General features: G+C 34.5%; 1 protein-coding gene across 5 annotated transcripts in view; it reads left to right on the top strand.

Annotated features, from left to right (window-relative positions):
* Positions 1 to 20,695, top strand: part of PIK3C2G (phosphatidylinositol-4-phosphate 3-kinase catalytic subunit type 2 gamma) — a 364,684-nt gene that overhangs the window by 172,645 nt on the left and 171,344 nt on the right. For all 5 annotated transcript variants that reach the window (XM_072765938.1, XM_072765941.1, XM_072765940.1 and 2 more), the window contains one exon: positions 1,569 to 1,663. In XM_072765938.1, coding sequence (XP_072622039.1) covers positions 1,569 to 1,663 — 95 coding nt within the window. The remainder of the gene's footprint in view (positions 1 to 1,568; positions 1,664 to 20,695) is intronic.

The raw sequence follows: 20,695 nt of genomic DNA, 5'->3' as shown, positions 1-20,695 counted from the left end.
AAAAAATCTACCTTACTGCTATTTTCTTGAAATATGTTATTTTGGTATGTATTATATTGTTAGAATTATGCAAGCTATATTAAATAAATAAAACAGGACTCTAAGACCATAACAAAAACAGAACATATTGTTCATAGCCAGAAAGTAATTAAGATACAGATCCAGAGGTTACAGCAACCACAGGTCAACACCCTGTGGGTAGGTTCCAAGAACAGTTCCTAATAATGCAATGTGAGCCAGAAATAATGCCTGCCTCCCAGATGGTGAAGTAGGATTTAGGGGGAAATTGTACCAGAGCACAGAGTGATGCAGGGAATTTGGAAACAAGTGAAGCAATTTAAGAGCAACAAGTAGTTATTCAAGAAGAAATAATAGGTAAATCTAAAAGGAAAGCTAAAAAGACAAGTGCGAAGTAAATTCTAAGACATCTCTCTTGCTCATGTGCTCATATGATATGCTATTAGGGCATAAACACAACTTGTGACCTAGTCAGCCCAGTATTAGCAAGTAAGTGAAAACAAACCATGACTGCAGTTTAAGACAACATACATTATGGTTTTTATACATTCACACAACATCAAGAGTTTATGCAAATTTGCTGAAATTATCTTTGGCACACATGTACCTTAGGAATTCATAAACTTTCCCATCCTTGAGTATGGTCCTCATATTGAGGTATTTCTTCAGTGTGTATGTGAATGTGTGTTGTGCCCACTTTTGTCTACTATCTGCTGTGGTATAAAACCTGGCTTAAACTCTGGGGGGTGGGGGGGCTGTGTGTGTGACTTAAATGGCTATTGAGCAACTAAAGATAGAAGCTTTGCTTCTTAAACAGGGATGGAAATTTTTTTGAAGAGAGCCTGGTTTTCATTTTTAAACATATTCAGATGATGATGGAGCCCAGGTATGCTTGCTGACAGTGAAGCCCCTGCAGAGTACAGGGGGAGGTCTGTATTATGTCCATAAGGATATTAGTGGCTGCCATTGCTGTCTGTATTTTCCATTAGGTTGGGTACCTAGAAAATCTTAAAGAGCTGTTCATAGTGGAGATGAGGGAAAGGATTTGGAGAGGGGTGGTGGGTTAGGGTGGCAATAATCAGCCTGAAACCTCTAAGTAAAGTTTCAAGTTCTGCCAGTTAATACTGATATATCAATTGATGATTTCAGTTAAGGCTTTGAACGTGCATAAATCTTATTTCCAAAAGAGGAGAAATATCTACTGTTTAATAATGTCCTTTTTTATATCTAGGACACTAATCCTGATATTATGTATTTTTGTGTGTGCCAAGATTCTCCTCTTAGGCATGGTTGAACTCACCAACCATCTGCTCTTATTTATTATCCTATGATATTAAAGTATAAATAATAAAGAGACTACACAAATCCAAATTACTGATATGTGTGTGCTTTGTTATTATATACCAGCTAATAAGGTCATCAGATATAATATTAACATTTTGTTAAAATGTTTATGCTGTTTTCCTTTGTCTTTTCATAAGCTACTTAAGCCCCTTTGTATTCTGCTAGAATTTTGTTACTGAGAAAAGTAATTATATCTCTTACTTCAGGCTGTCAAGTTTGAATGGAACCTTGAAAGTCCTCTGGTCCAACTCCTATTGCATCGTTCATTGCAAAGCATCCAGATTGCCCATCGTCTTTACTGGTAAGATTAACTAAAATAGGATGGGATGCCTTTTTTTTTATTGTCATCTTCTCGCTATGGGGCATCTTTAGAAGAAGCAGGAGATGTCCTACCTTGTATTTGATATAAACCTCCACTTAAAATTCAGCCAAATCCAAGTCTTTGTCAAGGTATTTTAATTTATGAGTATAATTTAACTGTCATCATCTTCAAAGTCTTCCTTTTGTACAGTTGCTGCTGCTTAAATCCAATCAAAGTTTTATGTCCAGATGATACCTTTTCTATAGCTATATTATTTTTTTAAAAGAGAGTGAGAGAGTGCATATGCTCACATATGAATGGCAATATCTACTAGCTTCAATTGCTAGTGAAGAACTTTAATTAATAGGAAAAAAAGTCAGTCTCTTTTTTGAGTATGTTTTTCTGCTTCAAGAAATATGAGTAATGTTTCTTCCCATGAAAATAACTCAAGCATTTCATAGCAAGGTAGATATACAAGGAATTGTTAGGCACCAGTGTTTGTTTTGATGTTCATTTTCATTTCAAATGCCTAATATAAAGAGCAGAATATTTTCCTCTACCATGTCGGTGTAGGAAGACATCAGACACATGACTAGCACTGGGCCCTTCACTGAATGGACACTTTCATCAAGCTCTGAATGAGGATTTCTTCTCCTTAGTTTTTCAATCTGCTACCTTGCTGAGGGAACTTAAGTGGATACACCTGGTGGTCTGCTCTCACAGTAAAACTAGAAGTTACCAGGGCCCAGTTGTGCACATGCAGACTTGTGACAGAAGGGGGCAGAAGAGGGCTTCTCAAACAGTCTATCAGGCTTGATGCCAAAGGAGAGCTGTGGAGGCTAAAGCAATTTCAGGAGATTGACCTAATCAGGTATTAGGCAATTGATATCACTGGTAAAGTCAAAACTGGACTGGAGAGAGAATGTAAGCAGAAGTCAGGGATTAACGTAAATCAAGAATTGAGGCCCAAAGAACAAGTTGTTGCAGCAGTATACGCCGGTCCTGAATGATGTAAGGCAATGATATTTATGGCACAGCCTTTCCAAGATGGCATTGGTATTAAAGGATCTAATCCTATGAGCTTTAGTAAGCCACTCATAAAATTGAGATGATGCAAAATCTGCCCATGCATTTTCTACACATTCTATCCTAAAATTTTCTTATGTAGAATTTGGGGCAATTTCTCAAATCAGGGACTACTCTAAATAAAGCAAGATAATGTGAAAATTTTGCATTATGTGATTTGAGGTCACATGTCCCTCTCATCCTTGTTTGTTTGTTTGTTTGTTTTTTTAAAAGAGAACTTTTTAGTATTTTTATGTATAGAAAATTCAACAGTGTCCCCTCAGCCCAGCCCCCTCAGTTTGGTGGCGAGTTCTTTAGCCTCTGCCTTCTTCAGCTTGGTGATGTGAGCCACTGACTTCAGATCCAGGTGTTGCTTCCCCAATGGAAGTGGATCTTATCATATCTGTCATTATAATTGGTCCCAATGGCTCTCACCAGCTTAGCCAGAGTTCCTTTGTCTTCCAAGTTAACCTGTGTAAAGGCAACAATGGCACAGGTCTTCCTGTGGACCAGATGCCCCAGCCTGGCCTCCTTTTCATACTTTCTCCTAAATATGCCTCACCTGATGCCTGAAATTCTGTTATTAGTGAATCAGAACTTTAGGTTAAGTGTTGCTTTCTCCCAGAATATTTTTTCTAATGTGGAAATATATATATTCAGAACATAATGCTTATGATGAATTAGATGACCATTTGCATATCTATGTGACAAACATTGAGATACTAGACACTGTTGAACTATTGAGGAGAAAGTAGAATAGTCCTCACCTAAACAACAGCTAGCATCCAGGCAGCAGGAAAGAGCCCACTGGCTATGCAAAGGAGAAAACTGACAACAAATCCTGTCCACTTTACAATGATCCACCCCAAATATAACTACAAGGTAGAGGGGCGAGGCTGGTCATCAAATAAATAAATACGCCTAACATGCACTCCCAATATGCCATAGTTATGCACAGATGAAGGTGTACAAATGATTACACAAAGGAGGTAAATGCTCTCTCCGCTTTGAGATCTGAAACACTCTCTAAAGAAAGAGTAAAGAGCTGTACTTCAGGGAGTTATCACAGTGTAACAGAGCATGCATAATACAGAATCAATAGAAGGTTTAAAGCCTCAATCCTTTACCTTCTAGAATCATTACATTATTACTCACCTTTTACCTTTACCATATAACGAATAATAAATTATTGCTTCACTCTTTTATAAAGGAAAGATATGTTTCGCTGTCATTTGATATTGATCTCTTATAATCATCTTTCTTGTTATTGTTCTCAGAAAAGCATACATAAGATAAAATCCCTACAATAAGCGATTTGCTAAGCTAACAATAGCTATTCTCTAATTCAACCAACCTGAAAAAAGTGATGGATATTTTTAAGGAATTTTACATTTTATGCAATAACCTGTAAAATCTATTAGTTTTCTAGTTTAAGGCACAAAGAGGAACAGCTAGGTTTTTTTATGTTTTATTTCTATTTTATGTAATAGGATTTTATATTGTTATTTTCATAAAAATATTTTTAAACAATGCATTTTATATTATTTTATATTGTTTGTATTATTACTTTTATTAAAAATACATGAAATACACTTTTATTAAATAGAATCTTACAATCTTATACAAAGTTTTACCTCAAATTGATGCAAAAGCCAGGAACAAAACTCCACCTTAAATTTATCCCTAATTTAAATTATTTCCTCTTCAAATTCCTCTATTTTGTTAAAAAAAATTAAACAGTTATAAACATGAACATTTTGTGCATACATACTGACCTCAAATGTTGGAACTTGTACCAGATCTGGCCTTTGGAAACTAAACTTTCTAATCCACTCTCCAGCAATTTTTCATTACAACAGCCACATGCAATTATATCACCGCTTCCTTAGATAGGAATCTGATGTTCCTATAATAATATCAGTCTTCTGTCATATTTTATGCTAGATATTTGGGCAAAGGCCTTGAAAAACAGCATTATACTGCTTAATTTTCATTATTTCTCAGTCAGACTACTTTATTTTAGCCCAGACTACTTTACTTTAGCCCTTCAACAAAAAGGAAATCTATTCTTCCTTAATATGACCTTAATCTTAGTAATTATCTTTGTCTTCTAATAATATTTGAATTTGGCTTCCAAAATAAACAAACTGATAAATACCCATATAGTTACAGGCCTTAGGAATCAACTGCTATAGCATTTTCTTTTTCACCCAGAAAGGGATTTCAACAAGTTAAATGATTCATCCAATGACAGTCATTTAACTAGCTAAAGAATTGAGATTAAAAAATTTTTTTCATGACAGCTCATGCCCAATTCAGGTCTCTTTCCAATTCAACACCTACTTTTAAGAAAGTACAACTTGAAGAATTCATAAAATTTTTGTTTTTCTATCAATAGTAAGAAACTAATTCAAGTACACTAACGTGGTGGCTTTTTCTTAACACGAATGCAAAACTAACGAGGAAACAGTATCCCAAATTGAGATCTTTATATCTAATACTCAAAGTTTTTGCCATTAGGTGTTGGCATAACCCACAAGTTCTGTCAATTATAATATTAATTAATAGGCATGTGTAAGAAGTTCCAAAAAATTGCGTACTTGAAGGAGTTTTGAAGAGAAGAGTGGGTTTTTCCTAGAATTTTTCTTTTGTAGCTTCTGATTTGTACCTAAAACACTAAATTTGTTCTCTTAGTTTTACTATCAAACCATGAGTGATAAGAAAACAATTCCTAAGTAATTTATTTAGTAGACTCGGTTTGTATTATCTTTTAATACTTATTATATAAAACCAAGACTTTATATTATATAAGACCAAGACTCAGTTTTCTCAAAAACACTATTTAATTAAGCCAGCAATATGCTAATGAAATTCAAGTCAACCCATTTCATAAAGTTAAATGAGTTAGAAAATAAATTCCTGTAGTCCAGGCCAGAACTTGGCAACAATAAAAATGTAAGCAAAATCCATCTTTGGTTCCCTTCTAAGTAAAAATACCCAGGAAGCAATTGGATATAGAAGCCTAAAGAACAGAAGAAACATCTGGACTGGTAACAGAATGGGAATGTATCAGCATATTGATGGTACTTGCCAGGATTCCATCTTATTTTTAAAAAGAGAGAAAACCAGAGCATCATGTCAAAAGTATTTTTGGATGCCAGCTCTAGAAGGAGCACATACCACTTTTGCCTACATTCTGTAGGTCAAAAGTCAGTAACAAGACCCCATCTACATGCAAGGGAAAATAGGAAAGAGGATCAGGTGTATATCTATATACAGAAGCAAAATGCTGTTTGATCTGGTAAATCCACAGCAGTGTCTACCACAGAGGTAAAGCAATATAAATGACTCAAGAAATTTGACCATCAAGTTGCAGAGAAAGAGGACATGGAAGGAAAACCAGTACCCACTCTCACATATATTAGTTGACTTTGTTTTTAAAGGCTAATATTGATCTCAATAGACAAAAAAAGACTATTGCCTAACTACTTGAATAGAGTCATTTTGGCAGATATCCATTAAAAATGTCTTTTGTCTAACAATTCTGTAAGTATTTCCAAGAGATTTAACTTATAGGTATGTTTTTAAACTGTTTTACCTAGATGGCTCATTATTAAGTTATTTATGTAGCTATGGTGGACAACTGGTATCTCGTCCCAAGAGGTCCAAAACTGAATTAAATATCTCTACCCTCTCCTTAATTCTCTCTCCTTTTTTTTTTTTTAAGGATTTTATTTACTTGAGAGAGATTGAGCCAGAGAGAGAGAGAGAAAATAAGTAGGGAGGGGCAGAGTGAGAAGGAGAAGCAGACTCCCCACTGAGCAGGGAGCCCAAACTAGAGCTTGATTCTGGGACTTCAGGATCATGACCTGAGCTGAAGGTAGACACAACTGAGCCACCCAGGGGCGCCTCTCCTTTTCTTTCAATCCTTGCCCTTACCATGTCTATACATCCTTTTTTATATGCAATATCCTGGTTAATAGCCACTACCAAGATATCCAACACAGAAAATCTGGAAAGCATTATTCTTACCCAACAACCTTCCTCATTCAATCAGTCCTTCAGACCTGACCAGTGTTTCTCATAAATATGTCTTAAATTTGTCCCTTTTCTATTTCCAGGGCTAGCACCTTAGTTCAAGCCTTCAGTATTTCCTACTTGGATGATTACAACAGCTTTCTAATTGCTTTTTACTTTTGTTGTGTTTTGTTGTTGTTGTTGTTGTTGTTTTCACTTCATTTCTTACCTACCTTCAGCCCATACATCCTCCACACTGCTCTTGGTATAATCTTTTTGTAATACAATTTGATCCCTAACTCGTAACATAGGTTTTAGTTCCAAGGTAACCCCCAGCTGGCTAGCAAATTCCATAACTCCAATCAGCTCTTTTTTGTGGATAGAGTATAAAATTTTTAGATGTTGAAAAAAATAAATTCTCCTTTAATATGACCTTGCAATAGATTTTTATGATTTCAACTATACCTGCTTCCCATCTCCATTGTGTGTAACTTTCCACATCCAAACATACTGTTTTCTATTCTCAAGTAGTTATTCAAATTTCTAGAGATCTTTGATGCCCTGATGGCTTTGTACATCATATTTCTGTCTTCTTGAAATGCAGTTGCCTTGTTGTTTGCACAGAGTCCTTTAGGACCCAGTTCAAATTTTTTCCTCTTTGAAGATGTCTCAGGCCTTGTACACACTGCTGATACAGTTCTTAGCATATTACATAATTTGTTTACTTCACTATTTACCTTTTCCTTAAGATCCTTTGGGCTGTAAGTAATGAAAATTCTGATTTAACTGTCTTAGATTATATGAAAAATAATCTCACATAACAAGAAGTCCATTAGTAAAGTGGTTCCAGAGGTTTTTTTTTTTTTTATAGCAGCTCACCAATTTTCTCATAAACCCAGTTTCTGTGCATCTTTTTGTTCTACTATCCTCAGTGTGTTTACTTACTCTTAGTCCAGTTTACATCATGGTTACAAGGAGACTGCCACAGGTTATATCACATTCATACATATGACACCATGTAGCAAAAGAAAAGGGACTGATCCTTCTTCAACAAGAAAAATTTTCTTATAAACTTCATTAGAAGAGTTAACTTCCTTTATCATTTGCCAGAATTGGGTCTTGTATTATCCTGAGCCAATCACCTGATCAGATGGCAATTACGTGAACTGACTTACTTAATTGGCTTAGAATGGTTAGAATATATCCCTAAACTGGTCATCTTCCCTGAAGCTTTTGATATCTGAACAAAATCTGATTCTTTCTTCAGTTGTAAAGGGGAGACTAGATTTGGTTATAGATAAAACCCTATGTCCCCTTTCTAGATTGTGAGGCCCTCTCTTAATCATCCATCCTTAACACAGAACATTGCAGCTAGCACATATAATTAGTATTCAATAAATAAATAAATACCTGTTGAATTAATTAAAATAATTATACCACATACATTTATACTGCCTATAGGTTAACTTATCTTGACTATAGTACTTAAAACAGCAATCAAGTCATATTATACTGAACAAGCCATATTTTACTGAAGTCATTACATTAAATATATAAGTCCCCATTGGTACTCTAATAATCACTTTTGCTTTTTTAAAAAAAAATAGAACTCCCTAGCTCTCTGCAATCAGGGGAAATTGAGTTAAATGACTTGCAGATAAATATGATTCTCTGGAATAAAAGTTTTTGAAGAGCTATCAGTTGTTATCAATGATTGGGTCTACAGTATGAGGTGCTTAACTTAACTCTGCTGTTTCTTAAAACCCTGATTAAAAATAAAAGGCTATAGAGGTGCCCTGGTGGCTCAGTTTGTTAAGCGTCTGACTTCAGGTTAGGTCATGATCTCAAGGACCTGGGATTGAGCTCCACATTGAGTTCCATGCTCAGTGGTGAGTTGGCTTGTCCCTCTGACCCTCCCACTGCTTATCCTCTCTTTCAAAAAATAAATAAACAAAATCTTTTAAAAAAATGAATAAAAGGACTGTACCTAGTAATTTGACAAGAAGTGTTTTATGGGGAAATCTTAAGTAATAGTAAGCAGCTACTTACTATCTTTTAAAATATAATTTTCTAAGGGATGCATGGCTCAGTGGTTGAGTGTCTGCCTTCAGCTCCGGGTGTGATCCTGGGGTCCCAGGATCAAGTCCCACATCGGGCTCCTTGCATGGAGCCTGCTTCTCCCTCTGCCTGTGTCTCTGCTTCTCTCTGTCTCTGTGTGTGTGTGTGTGTCATGAATAAATAAATAAAATCTTTAAAAAAAATCTCTATTTTAAAATATAATTTTCTATGTTAAGACAATGAGTTTTGGGGAATTACTGAGCAGTTTCTGATTTTTGCTGGCTCCTATCCTATTTTTTTGTTTGGTTGTTTGGATTTGTTTGTTTTGGACTGTGAAGATTGATACTTTTTTAAAAGATATTTATTTATTTATTTATTTATTTATGTATTCATTCATTCATTCATTCATGAGAGACACAGAGAAAAAGGCAGAGAAATAGGCAGAGGGGGGGAGCAGGCTCCTCCCAGTGAGCCCGATGTGGGACTCGATCCCTGAACCCCCCAGGATCATGACCTGAGCTAAAGGCAGACACTCAACAACTGTGCCACCCAGGCTCTCAGAAGATTGATAAGTAACTCCTTTATTTTCAGGCTCAAATTTACTTTCTCTGTTTGCCCATCAAAAGATCACTCTTTGAAAAGGTTGAATGGAGGTTTTCCTTGCTTTTGTTCTAACTCAGTTTTCTATTTCATTTGTATTACTGTAGTTACAAGAGAAAGTTACTTTGCTGTTCTTTAAAGAACTTCATATGTGTTGCTTTTATTGCAGCAAAATCCAGCCTTGGATTTCAAATCAAATACTTGTCATGTTTAATAACTCAGAATTCTTGTTTTTGTTTTGGCATGTGTGATTCAGTTTTGACCAATGACAAGTGAACAGCTTGCACAAATAATTCTAGTCTTTTCTAGAGTTGACAGTCTGCCTGAAACACTAACCACTCTTGACAGATATGCCACATAATTGTCTCTTGCTTGGGTTTAGTCATCTGAAATTGTTAAAGGGAAGAGCCCTATTGTACATGTCACTTTCCTTTTTAAATTAGGCCATTGTACACTTAATGTTTTCTAGGTTGTTATAAATGTCCTTAATTTACCAAAAGGGTGGAACTTTTATTATTTTCTTCCAAGTAAAATTTATTCACTCTTAGAGAGACTGCTGCAAACTGTTGACATGAATTGATTGATGATTCTGAAAATCTCACAAGACTTAATCTAGAGCTTCAGTAATTAAATGTTGTAGGAATAATTGCACAAGTAGACCAGTGGACTTCAGTGAGCAGATGCAGGGAAGCGCATAAGTATATTAAGGAAAAGAATATTATGTTAATCATCCATTCTTTCATTCATCTGCTCTCTAAGTTTTTATTTAGTGCCTATTATATACATAATTTATAGCTCTTTAAGAAAGGGCTTATAAACAAATGATTGCACATTTCTCTTTTCTCTTTCTTCTACCCAGGATTCTCTTTTCTCTTTCCTCTACCCAGGATTCTTAGCAGTGATTATCTTGAAGAAGTCATTTGTTGTTTCTGAATATACACTACAGTTAGGACCAGTTGGTATTCCAGCCTCTGGATAATACTATATCCACCAGTTTTGGTGTTTTATATGGAGGTAACTATTGATACCAGCTATGACACATCAAGCTTTTTGGTTCTGGGTGGTTAACTTAAAATTTCTCAGCCTCCATTTTCTCATTTGTAAAAGTAGAATAAAACACTTACCAAAAGTACTTAGCATGAGACCTGACACCTATAGCTACTCAGTACATTCATATTGAATAAACCAATAATTGGAAGAATTGAAATTTTTTTGAAAGATAAGTGACATAAAATTATGCAATATGCCTTGTACTGCTCCTAGCCTTAACAAATATTTCTTCTTATCTTCTTTTTTTAATCAAATTATAACACTTCATTTGTTGGAGTATAGTTTAGGAACTTTTTAATTAGCACTCCCCAACTGAAGTATGTTATCAGATAAGTGGGCATAAATCTACAATTCTGTGGTCTAATTCGTGCACATTTTGTCTAAGTGTAAATGGGAAAACCATGTAAGTGGGAAAAGTTCTGGGACACACTTCTAGTATTTCTCACCATCCCACATCTTGCCACCATTCTGGACAGTTTCATTTCTAAATGGATGATTCAGCTAAAAAAAATGCCTCAAGAGCTCTTCACATCCTATTTTACCAATAAATTTTAGCTTGTTCACACTTCAGCAACCACTTTCCTTGGCTACATATTAAATCTTTTCATCACTAGGAATAGCTCTTTATCCAAAGTTTTAAACTCAGAAATATAACATATTAGCCCTATCACATTTTGACTTTATTGTGTATACTAAACCTGGAGTTCACTGCCAGTAGACACTCGACTCCTAATGTCTGTCTTTCTTGAGAATCATGCAGCCACGCAGACTATGACTTACTTTCCTAGCAATTTTCTTAACTATTGATTTACATATCTGTTAATTTCTTCCATCTCCCTCTGTATCTACCAAGTCACTTATAAAATGTCTCATGAGTTAGTACTCCCCTCTCCATCTCCACTAAACTCTTAACTCCGGACATTCTGATTTCCTGATTAATACTACTATTGTTTATTATTTCATCTACCCAATTCAATGGTTTTGCAATGCTCATAAGATAAAGACCAGGGGTGCCTGGGTGGCTCAGTTGGTTAAGCATTTGTTTTCACCTCAGGTCATGATCTCAGGGTTCTGGGATGAAGGCCTGCTCCAGGCTCCCTGCTCAGCAGGGAATCTGCTTCTCCCTCTCCTCCCCAGTACTTGTTCTTTCTTTCTCTCTCTCTCTCTAGTAACGAAAATCTTTTAAAAAATAAAATATAAAAATACATTTAAAAATTTAAAAACATAAAGATCAAATTCGTTACTCTTGTTCTATATAGAATATCCAACAAAATAAATTTTATTACCAGTGTCAGAAAAACTTATATTTCTCCGAAGCAACCGGTTTGTTTTCAACATATGAAAATGTTGGTTTTCTTAATTTGCAGGGTAATAAGTACCAGTTTAGGGTCTAGGGTTTCCCTGAATGCAAACCCCGATTCTGCTATTTATTAGGTGTTTGACTTTCCACAAGGTACTTAGCTTTTTAAAATTTTTTAAAGTTTTTATTTTATTAATTTGAGAGAGAGAGAGAGAGAGAGAGAGAGAGCGCAAGCAGGGAGAGTGGCAGGCAGAGGGAGAGGAAGAAGCAGGCTCCCTGCTGAGCAGGAAGCCCAATGTGGGGTTCAATCCCAGGACCCTGAGATCATGACCAGAGCCGAAGGCAGACACTTAACCAACTGAGCCACCCAAACACTCCAGTACTTTTATAAGACCAATTTTTGTCAGTCATTTAAAAGAAGATAATAGGGACACCTGGGTGGCTGAGCGGTTGAGCATCTGCCTTCGGCTCAGGGCGTGATCTCCCCTGGGTCAGGGATAGAGTCCCACATCAGGCTCCCTGATGGGAGCCTGCTTCTCCCTCTGCCTATGTCTGCCTCTCTCTTTGTATCTCTCATGAATAAACAAATAAAATATTTTTTAAAAAAAGAAGATAATAATAATATTCACTTTCACAGCATTGTTGTGAGAATTAAGGTAGTGTGATAAGATTTGGGACCATAGAATTGGACAGCCTTATGACACAGAATCCAACCAGGTGTGAGGCTTGCAGTTGCAAGTTGTGGTTCTATCTCATAGGAAGAATTTATTCATTTAACAAATGTTATTAAGCACCTTCCATGAGTAAAATCATGTTGTGGTCTTCAAGGATACAGCAATGGATAAAACATACAAAAATGCCTACCCTTCTTTATATAGCTTTTTTTTTTTTAAGATTTTATTTACTTATGCATGAGAGACACAGAAAGAGAGGCAGAGACACAGGCAGAGGGAGAAGCAGGCTCCACGCAGGGAGCCTGACGTGGGACTCCAGGATCATGCCCCGGGCAGAAGGCAGGAGCTAAACTGCTGAGCCACTCAGGGATCCCCTCTTCTATAGCTTCTAAGAGAAATAAGATATATACTCATAAGATATTGATAAAAAGCTAGGGAGAAAAATGAAACAATTAAGATATATAAGGAATATGAGGGTTAAGGAAGTATAATTTTAAGATGGAGTAGCAAGGAATGGCCTTATTAAAATGGTGGCATTAAGAAAAAGGCCTCAATGAAGTAAGAGAATGAATGGCTAGGTGTCTAAGGAAGAGAATATGAGGAAGAGGAAATAGCATATGCAAGGCACTGAGGTATGTTAGAGAGAAACCAGTGTAGCCTACAATGAGACCAGTATAACCTGAACAATGAGCCTACAATGAGACCAGTATAACCTGAACAAGGGGAAAAATAATAGGAAATGAAGTCAGAGGGGAAAGGGGGAGAGGTGAGGACAGGTTATATACAAATTTCTATGCCATTACTAGAATATTGGCTTTAATTTAACTAAAACAGGAAGTCATTAGAAGGTTCTAGAAGATAAAAGACACGATTTGGTTTATATTTTAAAAGAATCACTCTGGCTGTTGTGTTAAGGATCAATTGTGGTGGAAACAAGAAAATCAGTTAGGAGGCTAATGCAATAATCCAGATGAAAGAGTATAGTGGCTCAGATCAGGGTACAGTAGTAGAAGGAGTGAAATATCATTATATTCTCGGTTTATTTATAAACATAAAGTGAACAGAATTGTATGATGGATTGGCTGAAGGGCATAAGAGAAACAAATAATGATACCAAAATTGTTGCCTGAAAGATTAGATTTTCAAGAGAGCATGTTCTAAGGGTAGGAAAAAAATATAAAGAGATCAAGTTGGACTATTAAAATCTGAAAGAACTACTGAACAGCTTTATCTGAACTAAACATAAAAATGAAGGAATCATCATATCAGTGAAAGATACAGTTTAAAGGTATAAGAGTAGGTGATACTGTGGAAGAGTCAGAACAGATACAAAGTCAAAGAAGTCCAAATATATGGTGGTAAAGCCAACATTTAAAAGCCAAAGAGATAAGGCAGAAACAAAAGAAGACTAAAAAAAAGGAGTTGGAGGAGATGTAAAAGATGAACCAAATAAGTATTGAATCCTACAAGACTAAAGAAAGTATAAAAGCAAAAGTGATATGATTAATTGTGTCAAATGTTACTAATAGGTCAAGTAATTAGGGCAAGAATGTATGTGAATCAGAAATTCTCTTAGTTTAGTGGTCACAGAGCCAGAAGGAAAGCCCTTTAAATACTTTAAGATTCAGAGAAATACAAGACTTATTTGAGTGACATAGCAGCATGTAGGAGGGTAGGGAGATAGGAGGGCAGGAATGCGGTCAGGAGACAGAAATGAGGGGATATAGCAGAATGTTAATGTCAGTCTGAAAAATTATGTAATTTCTAATATGACTCTAAGGAACATGGGTTAAAAGATTCCCTCAGTTGGAAGGCATTGACCTAGAAAAACCAAAATAGGTCTCAACGGTCAGCATCCCACCCAGAAACCACTCTGGTGGCTAGGAAACCTAATCAAGCAGAGAAAATAACACAAAAATTGCTTAGAAAGGTATTTCGAAGATCATTTGGGATAGCATGTTTGCTTTTTTTAATGACAAAGCATTTTTTTTATTATAAATATATTCAAACATCTATAAAATAGAGAAGATAGTACCATGACCACATACCCCCTTATAGACACATACTGTCAACAAGTTTCAAACAATTATCAAAGTTTTGGTACATTTGAGAAAGTGTCATTTATTTCTTAGATTTATAATTAGGTACAGAAATATTTGAGAGAATTAAACTATAGTATTTACTATTATATTTGTATGTATGCTATCTTAGTTTTTTTTAATATTTAAGAGAATTTGGCCTTTAAAATAATAGATTAACCAAATAATTAAATAAGCTTGTGATTTTAAGTTGAAATGGCACTGCATTTATAAGTCATGTGAAATAGTTAAGTAAACAGTATATTGCATTTATATTTACAGTACTATGTACCACATATAATAAAGAAATTTTTTCTGTCAGGACAGACCACTAAATAACTTAAAAAGATAGTTGAATATACTAAATTTATAAATGAAGTTCAAAATATTTAAGAGCATTAGGATTCTGAGAAAACAGTAATCAAAGACCGCCCCACCCTGAAAGCCATTTTTGAAATTTAGTACATTTATAGAGTATAAGATATGTAAATTAAACTTAAAAGTTTAAGGAAATTTGTGTTTTTTAAATTTAAAAGTTAATAAAGTGAATGTTACTTTTTAAAGCCAAAATAATTTTTGAAATATCTTTTCTAGGCTCAAAGTGTTTAAAAACACCAGAAGACTAGTAGTGTTAAGAACAGTGGTTGGCACATAGTAAACATTCATTAAATGTCATTGCTTCCCTTTGGCTGCTTACATGCTTGGCGTCAAAAATTTAGCTGACCTCTAACACAACCTTGTAGAATGAATTCTGAATACTCACCTGTCTCCTGGGTTCGCCTTTCCAGTCTATACCTTCCCTTTACATCATTTCCATATATAATTTAAATTTTATTTTTCTACATTGTATACATAAATAACAAATACATAAATAGAAAACCATATAAATCCTTCACATTTGGTTCCTCATTTGCATTTCAGCTTCATTTTTTACTGTCCCCTCAATACACTCATGGTCATACCATACCAACATATCTGCTAGGACATGTGATATCCTGACTTTCACATCTTCCTTCTAGCTAAAGATACTAAAATACTCTTCTTCCCTTTTTTCCTGGGAAACTTCTTGGCATCTCTCAATACCCAGTTTAAATAGCTTCTCTAAAGCTTGTCCATTCTTTGCTAGAGTCAGTTAAGCCTTTCTCTGGATTGCCAACTTCTTGTTTATATTGCTTATCAAATTATTTGGGAATTAATTGTTTAAAATCTGTTCTCTTGGGGCACCTGGGTGGCTCAGTGTTTGAGCATTTGCTTTTGACTCAGGTGGTGATCCCAGGGTCCTAGGATGAGTCCCACATCAGGCTTCCTGCAGGGAGTCTGTTTCTCCCATCTGCCTATGTCTCTGCCTTTTTCTGTGTGTCTCTAATGAATAAATAAATACGAGCTTTAATAAATAATAAATAAAATCTTTCTCTTGCCTAAGCTCCTAACCTCCTTAAATTCTCCTACAATAATTTCTTTGAATAACTTTAGTCAAGAGTTAATAAATACAGAATATAATCAGCACCTTAATGCTTGATTTCTGTAATTACTTAGCATGAACTGCTATGTATTCTCATGTATGTGAATTGTTTCTCTCACTAAGATAAATTACATGACTTAATTTGTCCTGGACTATCTGGGTTTTAGCATTCAGAGTCTCATATCCAAGGAAATCCGTTAGTTCTGGGCAGACTGGGACTGTTTTTCACCTTACACCACAATCATAAGGAGCATATATCCAGGACTTATATTCATGGTTTCTGGCACTGTGTTTCATATTTTATTGAAATTAATTCTTTTGATCTGTAAAACAACTCTACCACTGGGTACTATTGTTATCCCTATCTTAAAGATAAGAAAAGCAAGACATTAAGTAAGGTACACAAGGTCACAAGGCTGTTCGTGGAAGAATGAGATTTGAATTAGGCAATCTGTCTCCAGAGCTCCCACTCTTAACAATTACACCATATTGCCTCTCACAGTTATGGATGTATTATTACTAGCATTATGAACAACATTAGAGCACCAATACTTTCATCACGACTTGTCATGTGTCTGGTGTGTACCAAGTACTTAACAAATCATCTCCAAGTTGGGTTGCCAGATAAAATACAATACGTAGTTAAATTTGAATTTCAAATGAACAATGAATCATTTTAATGAATCATTTTTAGTATAAGTATATCCCATATAATACTTAAGACATACTTAAGCTAAAAAATTGTTGTTTATCTTAAATTAAAATATAACTGGGTGTCCTCTAGTTATTTGCTGAATCTGGTAATTGTATGGCTACCCGATAGGATAAAGTAAGGGTTATTATTATTATGTATGACAAAAGCCTCTAAAAAGGTGCATTGCTTGTTCAAGGATAAAAAACTTTGGGGTGGAGTCATAAGTATCTACCTGATACATTTATTTCAGTCAATATATGAATGTTCACTTGTCCAGTTGCAATACTGTTTTTTTTTTAATTGAACCTCTGACCTTTATGTTAAATAATTGCCTATATCTAAGGCTAGAATTCAACATTTTTATTTCCCCAAAGTGTTTAGTTGGCTTATTCATCCATTTAATCACTCATTTGCAAAAGTACTATGATTGGGCCTATTTATTTTTCTATAAGCAACAGACTCAAAATTATTTACAGTAATAGAAGTCCAAGATTTTCCAATGATACAGCAAAGAACAAACCAGTGGAGCAGATGATAAAAACACAACAAAAGTAGGATAACAGTGTGCTAAAGACAGAAGTACAAGTGCCGAGTGCAGCAATGCAGATTGTTCTACTTAAACCCCTGATTAAACTGTTCTTTAAGCTTTGTTTTCTTTTAATCTCTTAGTTCTAGAGATGCATTTTATTATTCAAATGAAGCTATAAAATGCAAAATTTTAAACTTTAAATAAACAACATTTTAATTCAGTAGTGGGACTGAATATTAGTTTCCATTAAGGAGAAAAGAAATTGACCAAGTATCAGCAGCATTTAAGATCTGCACTCTGTTAGTTTAAAGACATTAGATTGGATTTTATATTTTTGCATAACATATTTAAATGAAAGCTATATTGAAATGAATGGTCATTGTTACTTTGTTTCAACTGATAATATTAACACCCAAACTATGAGAAATAACTGTATTCATCTCATTCAGAGATATTTATCTATTTATTTATTTATTTATTTATTTATTTATTTATTTATTTTTAAAAGATTTATTTATTTATTTGAGAGAGAGAGAGAAAGTACAAGCAGGAGATGCAGAGGGAGAGAGAATCTCAAGGAGATTCCACTTGCATGTGGAGCCCTGTGCGGGGCTTGATCTCTCAATCCTCAGATCAGCACGTGAGCTGAAGCCAAAAGTCCATGCTTCACCAACCACCCAGGCACCCCCTCCCTCAGAGATATTTAATGATACTAAGTGTGGAGTACTGTAAAATATGCAGTGGACCAATTTAAAAATTTAATATTATTGCCTGTCCTCAAAAAGTTGAAATTTTGGTTAAAAATAAAGAATAAGGCAAAACTGAGGCAGAATGAAATGAACAGAAAAATATTTTATGCCAAAAGTGACATTATTATTCTAATAAGAAAATGGATTACTAAATCAAAATATATAACTAGAAATCCTATTCCTTATCTCTTCCCATTCTTTAAGTTTAATATTTATAAATGCCATCTCTAATCATTTAGACATAAGAAAGAGTACAAGGATTTCTTTAGTATTGGATGGCAAAGTTTTTATGGAAAACATTTTAGAGTGTAATGACCTTCTCCTCACCACCTAAGAGCTGTTTATTTACACAGTTGCCACTTCAGCATTCTCAATTCATGAAGCATTACATAACTATGCAAATATGCACTTCAAGCCTGACTCCTATTCATAACTCTCATAGGTATTAAATGTATTTCATTTGATAACAAACAAATATTGGCTTTCTTCTTGTCTATCAGAGAGTACCAAAGCACTATTCTCTTACAAAATGAATATGTAAATGAACTGATGAATATAAAATCTCCCATCCCAATAAAATCTATACTATTCTCCGAACAATAGAAGCCATCCTCTCTCTTATAAGATTATATTTGACCTTCCTTCCCTCTTCCTGGAATGACCTCCTGAGTCATAATCTTTATCTCCTGAGTCATAATCTTCACCATTTCATCACTAGTATGAAGTCTTACTTGAACAACTTCAATCTTAAGAATTTCTAACTCTGCCCAAGACTTACATCACATTGTCTTCATCAAGTCATTTAGCACAGTAGTCTACCTGTCCCACCCCTCCCCCCCGGGGATGCCTGAAACCACAGATAGTACCAAAACTTATATATGCTATGTTTTTTTCCTAGGCATACATACCTATGATAAAGTTTAATTTATAAATGAGGCATAGTAAGAGATTAACAATAATAACTAATAATAAAATAGAACAATTCTAACAATATACTATGATAAAAGTTAATTGAATATGGTCTTTCCCTCTCTCTCAAAATATCTTACTGTACCATATTCAATTCTTTTTGTGGTAATGTGAGACATAAAATGCCTGTGTGATGAGATGAAGTAAGGTGAATGATGTTGGCATTGTGACAGTCTATTAGGCTACCACTGACCTGCTCACCATACCTCAGAAGGAGGGTCACTTGCTGGATTGTGGTTGACCATAAATAACAGAAGCCATGGAAAATGAGACTGCAGATAAGGAGGGATTACTACATATGTATTTCAGTCTTGTATGTAGGTCTATATCTTAACGAATTCTCACACTTAATATGTGTAACAAATGCTCATTAATACTTTTACTGAGCTTGGGTTTTGGTTCCAATATTTTCTAGCTGTATGTATAATCTTAATCTCTCTGAACCTCAGTTTCCACTGTGTAGATCGGGGGTAGTGATGACCAGGTTCTGCATACAATAGTCAATAAGAGGTGGTGGTGCCATTGCTGCTACTGAGGACAGTGACAAATCTGACTGTATCAACAATGACAAGTATGACAATATCAACAGTGACTATTTTCTCCTTCATTATTTTCTTTCTATGTGCTTGAGCTGATTTGATCCTTTATTGAACACAATATGAATGTTTTTATTTGTTGCTTTTGCTAAACAATATTTCTCTGAGCCTATTTGTTTCAGACAAAACCCAATTAATTCATTCAAATTATGTTCTGAGCTTAATATGTTCATGAATATCATCCAGCACAATGGATTTTTTTTAAATTTTAGTACATTTGTGACAAAAACTAATCATTATCCATAATTAAAACTGAGACTACCAAAAAAATGTTTAATGAAACACAATACAAAGTCCAGAATTATACCCAATGATGTTCAAGAATTTAGCTGTTAAAAAATTTCAAATCAGTGAAGGAAAGATAGATTATTTAATAAATAGTGCTTGGATAATCAACTAGGGTGGGGGAAGCTGGATACATACTCACACAGTACATTAAATTCCAAATGTATCAAAGACTTACAGAGAGAAAAACATTATAAAAATATTAGAGAAACAAAAGATGAGAGAATTTTTTTTATAAATAAGAAAAAACTTTAATAAATCAAGTATATTATATATAAAGCTTTTTAGTGGCAAAGAATTAATTTCCTTAATGAATATAGAACCTTTACAAATCCATAAAAATGACTAAAAGATATTGATGAGTAATTTAATAAAACATAAATATATTGGTCTTGAAACACATGAATTGGTATTCAACCCGAGTCATAATAATAGAAATTAAATACAAACATATACCATTTGAATTTGTCAGATTGGCAGGCAGCAATAATAAAAACAATAAAAAATTTGGTGGCATTCTACTGGTGAAAATGTGGAGAAACAGACTCCCAGGTGCAGGGGAAGTTTAAATCTCATGACCTATTTGGTGCATAATTTACATTTTTAAATTTAGCTTTTGACTATTTATTACAAATACAGTAGGGCACGTGAAAATGATGTATGTATGATAATATTCACTGTAGCTTTGGTTGTAGAAAACAATTGGAAACAAATACTCATCAACAGAGAACTGGTGAAGGTTTTATTACACCTATAAAGATAAAACTCTATATACTTCAGAAAGATCTCTCTATACTGATTTAAAACTGTCTCAAGATGTATTACTCCATTTTGTAAGCAACGTGTAGTCTGTGTGTCATATGCTACCATTCTTATTAAAAATAAGAAATATATATTTATCTACTT

This window comes from Vulpes vulpes, chromosome 8 (assembly GCF_048418805.1).
Source record: "Vulpes vulpes isolate BD-2025 chromosome 8, VulVul3, whole genome shotgun sequence".
NCBI classification, from domain to species: domain Eukaryota; kingdom Metazoa; phylum Chordata; class Mammalia; order Carnivora; family Canidae; genus Vulpes; species Vulpes vulpes.
Note: the sequence above shows the minus strand (reverse complement) of the source record. Positions and strands in the feature narration are given on the sequence as shown.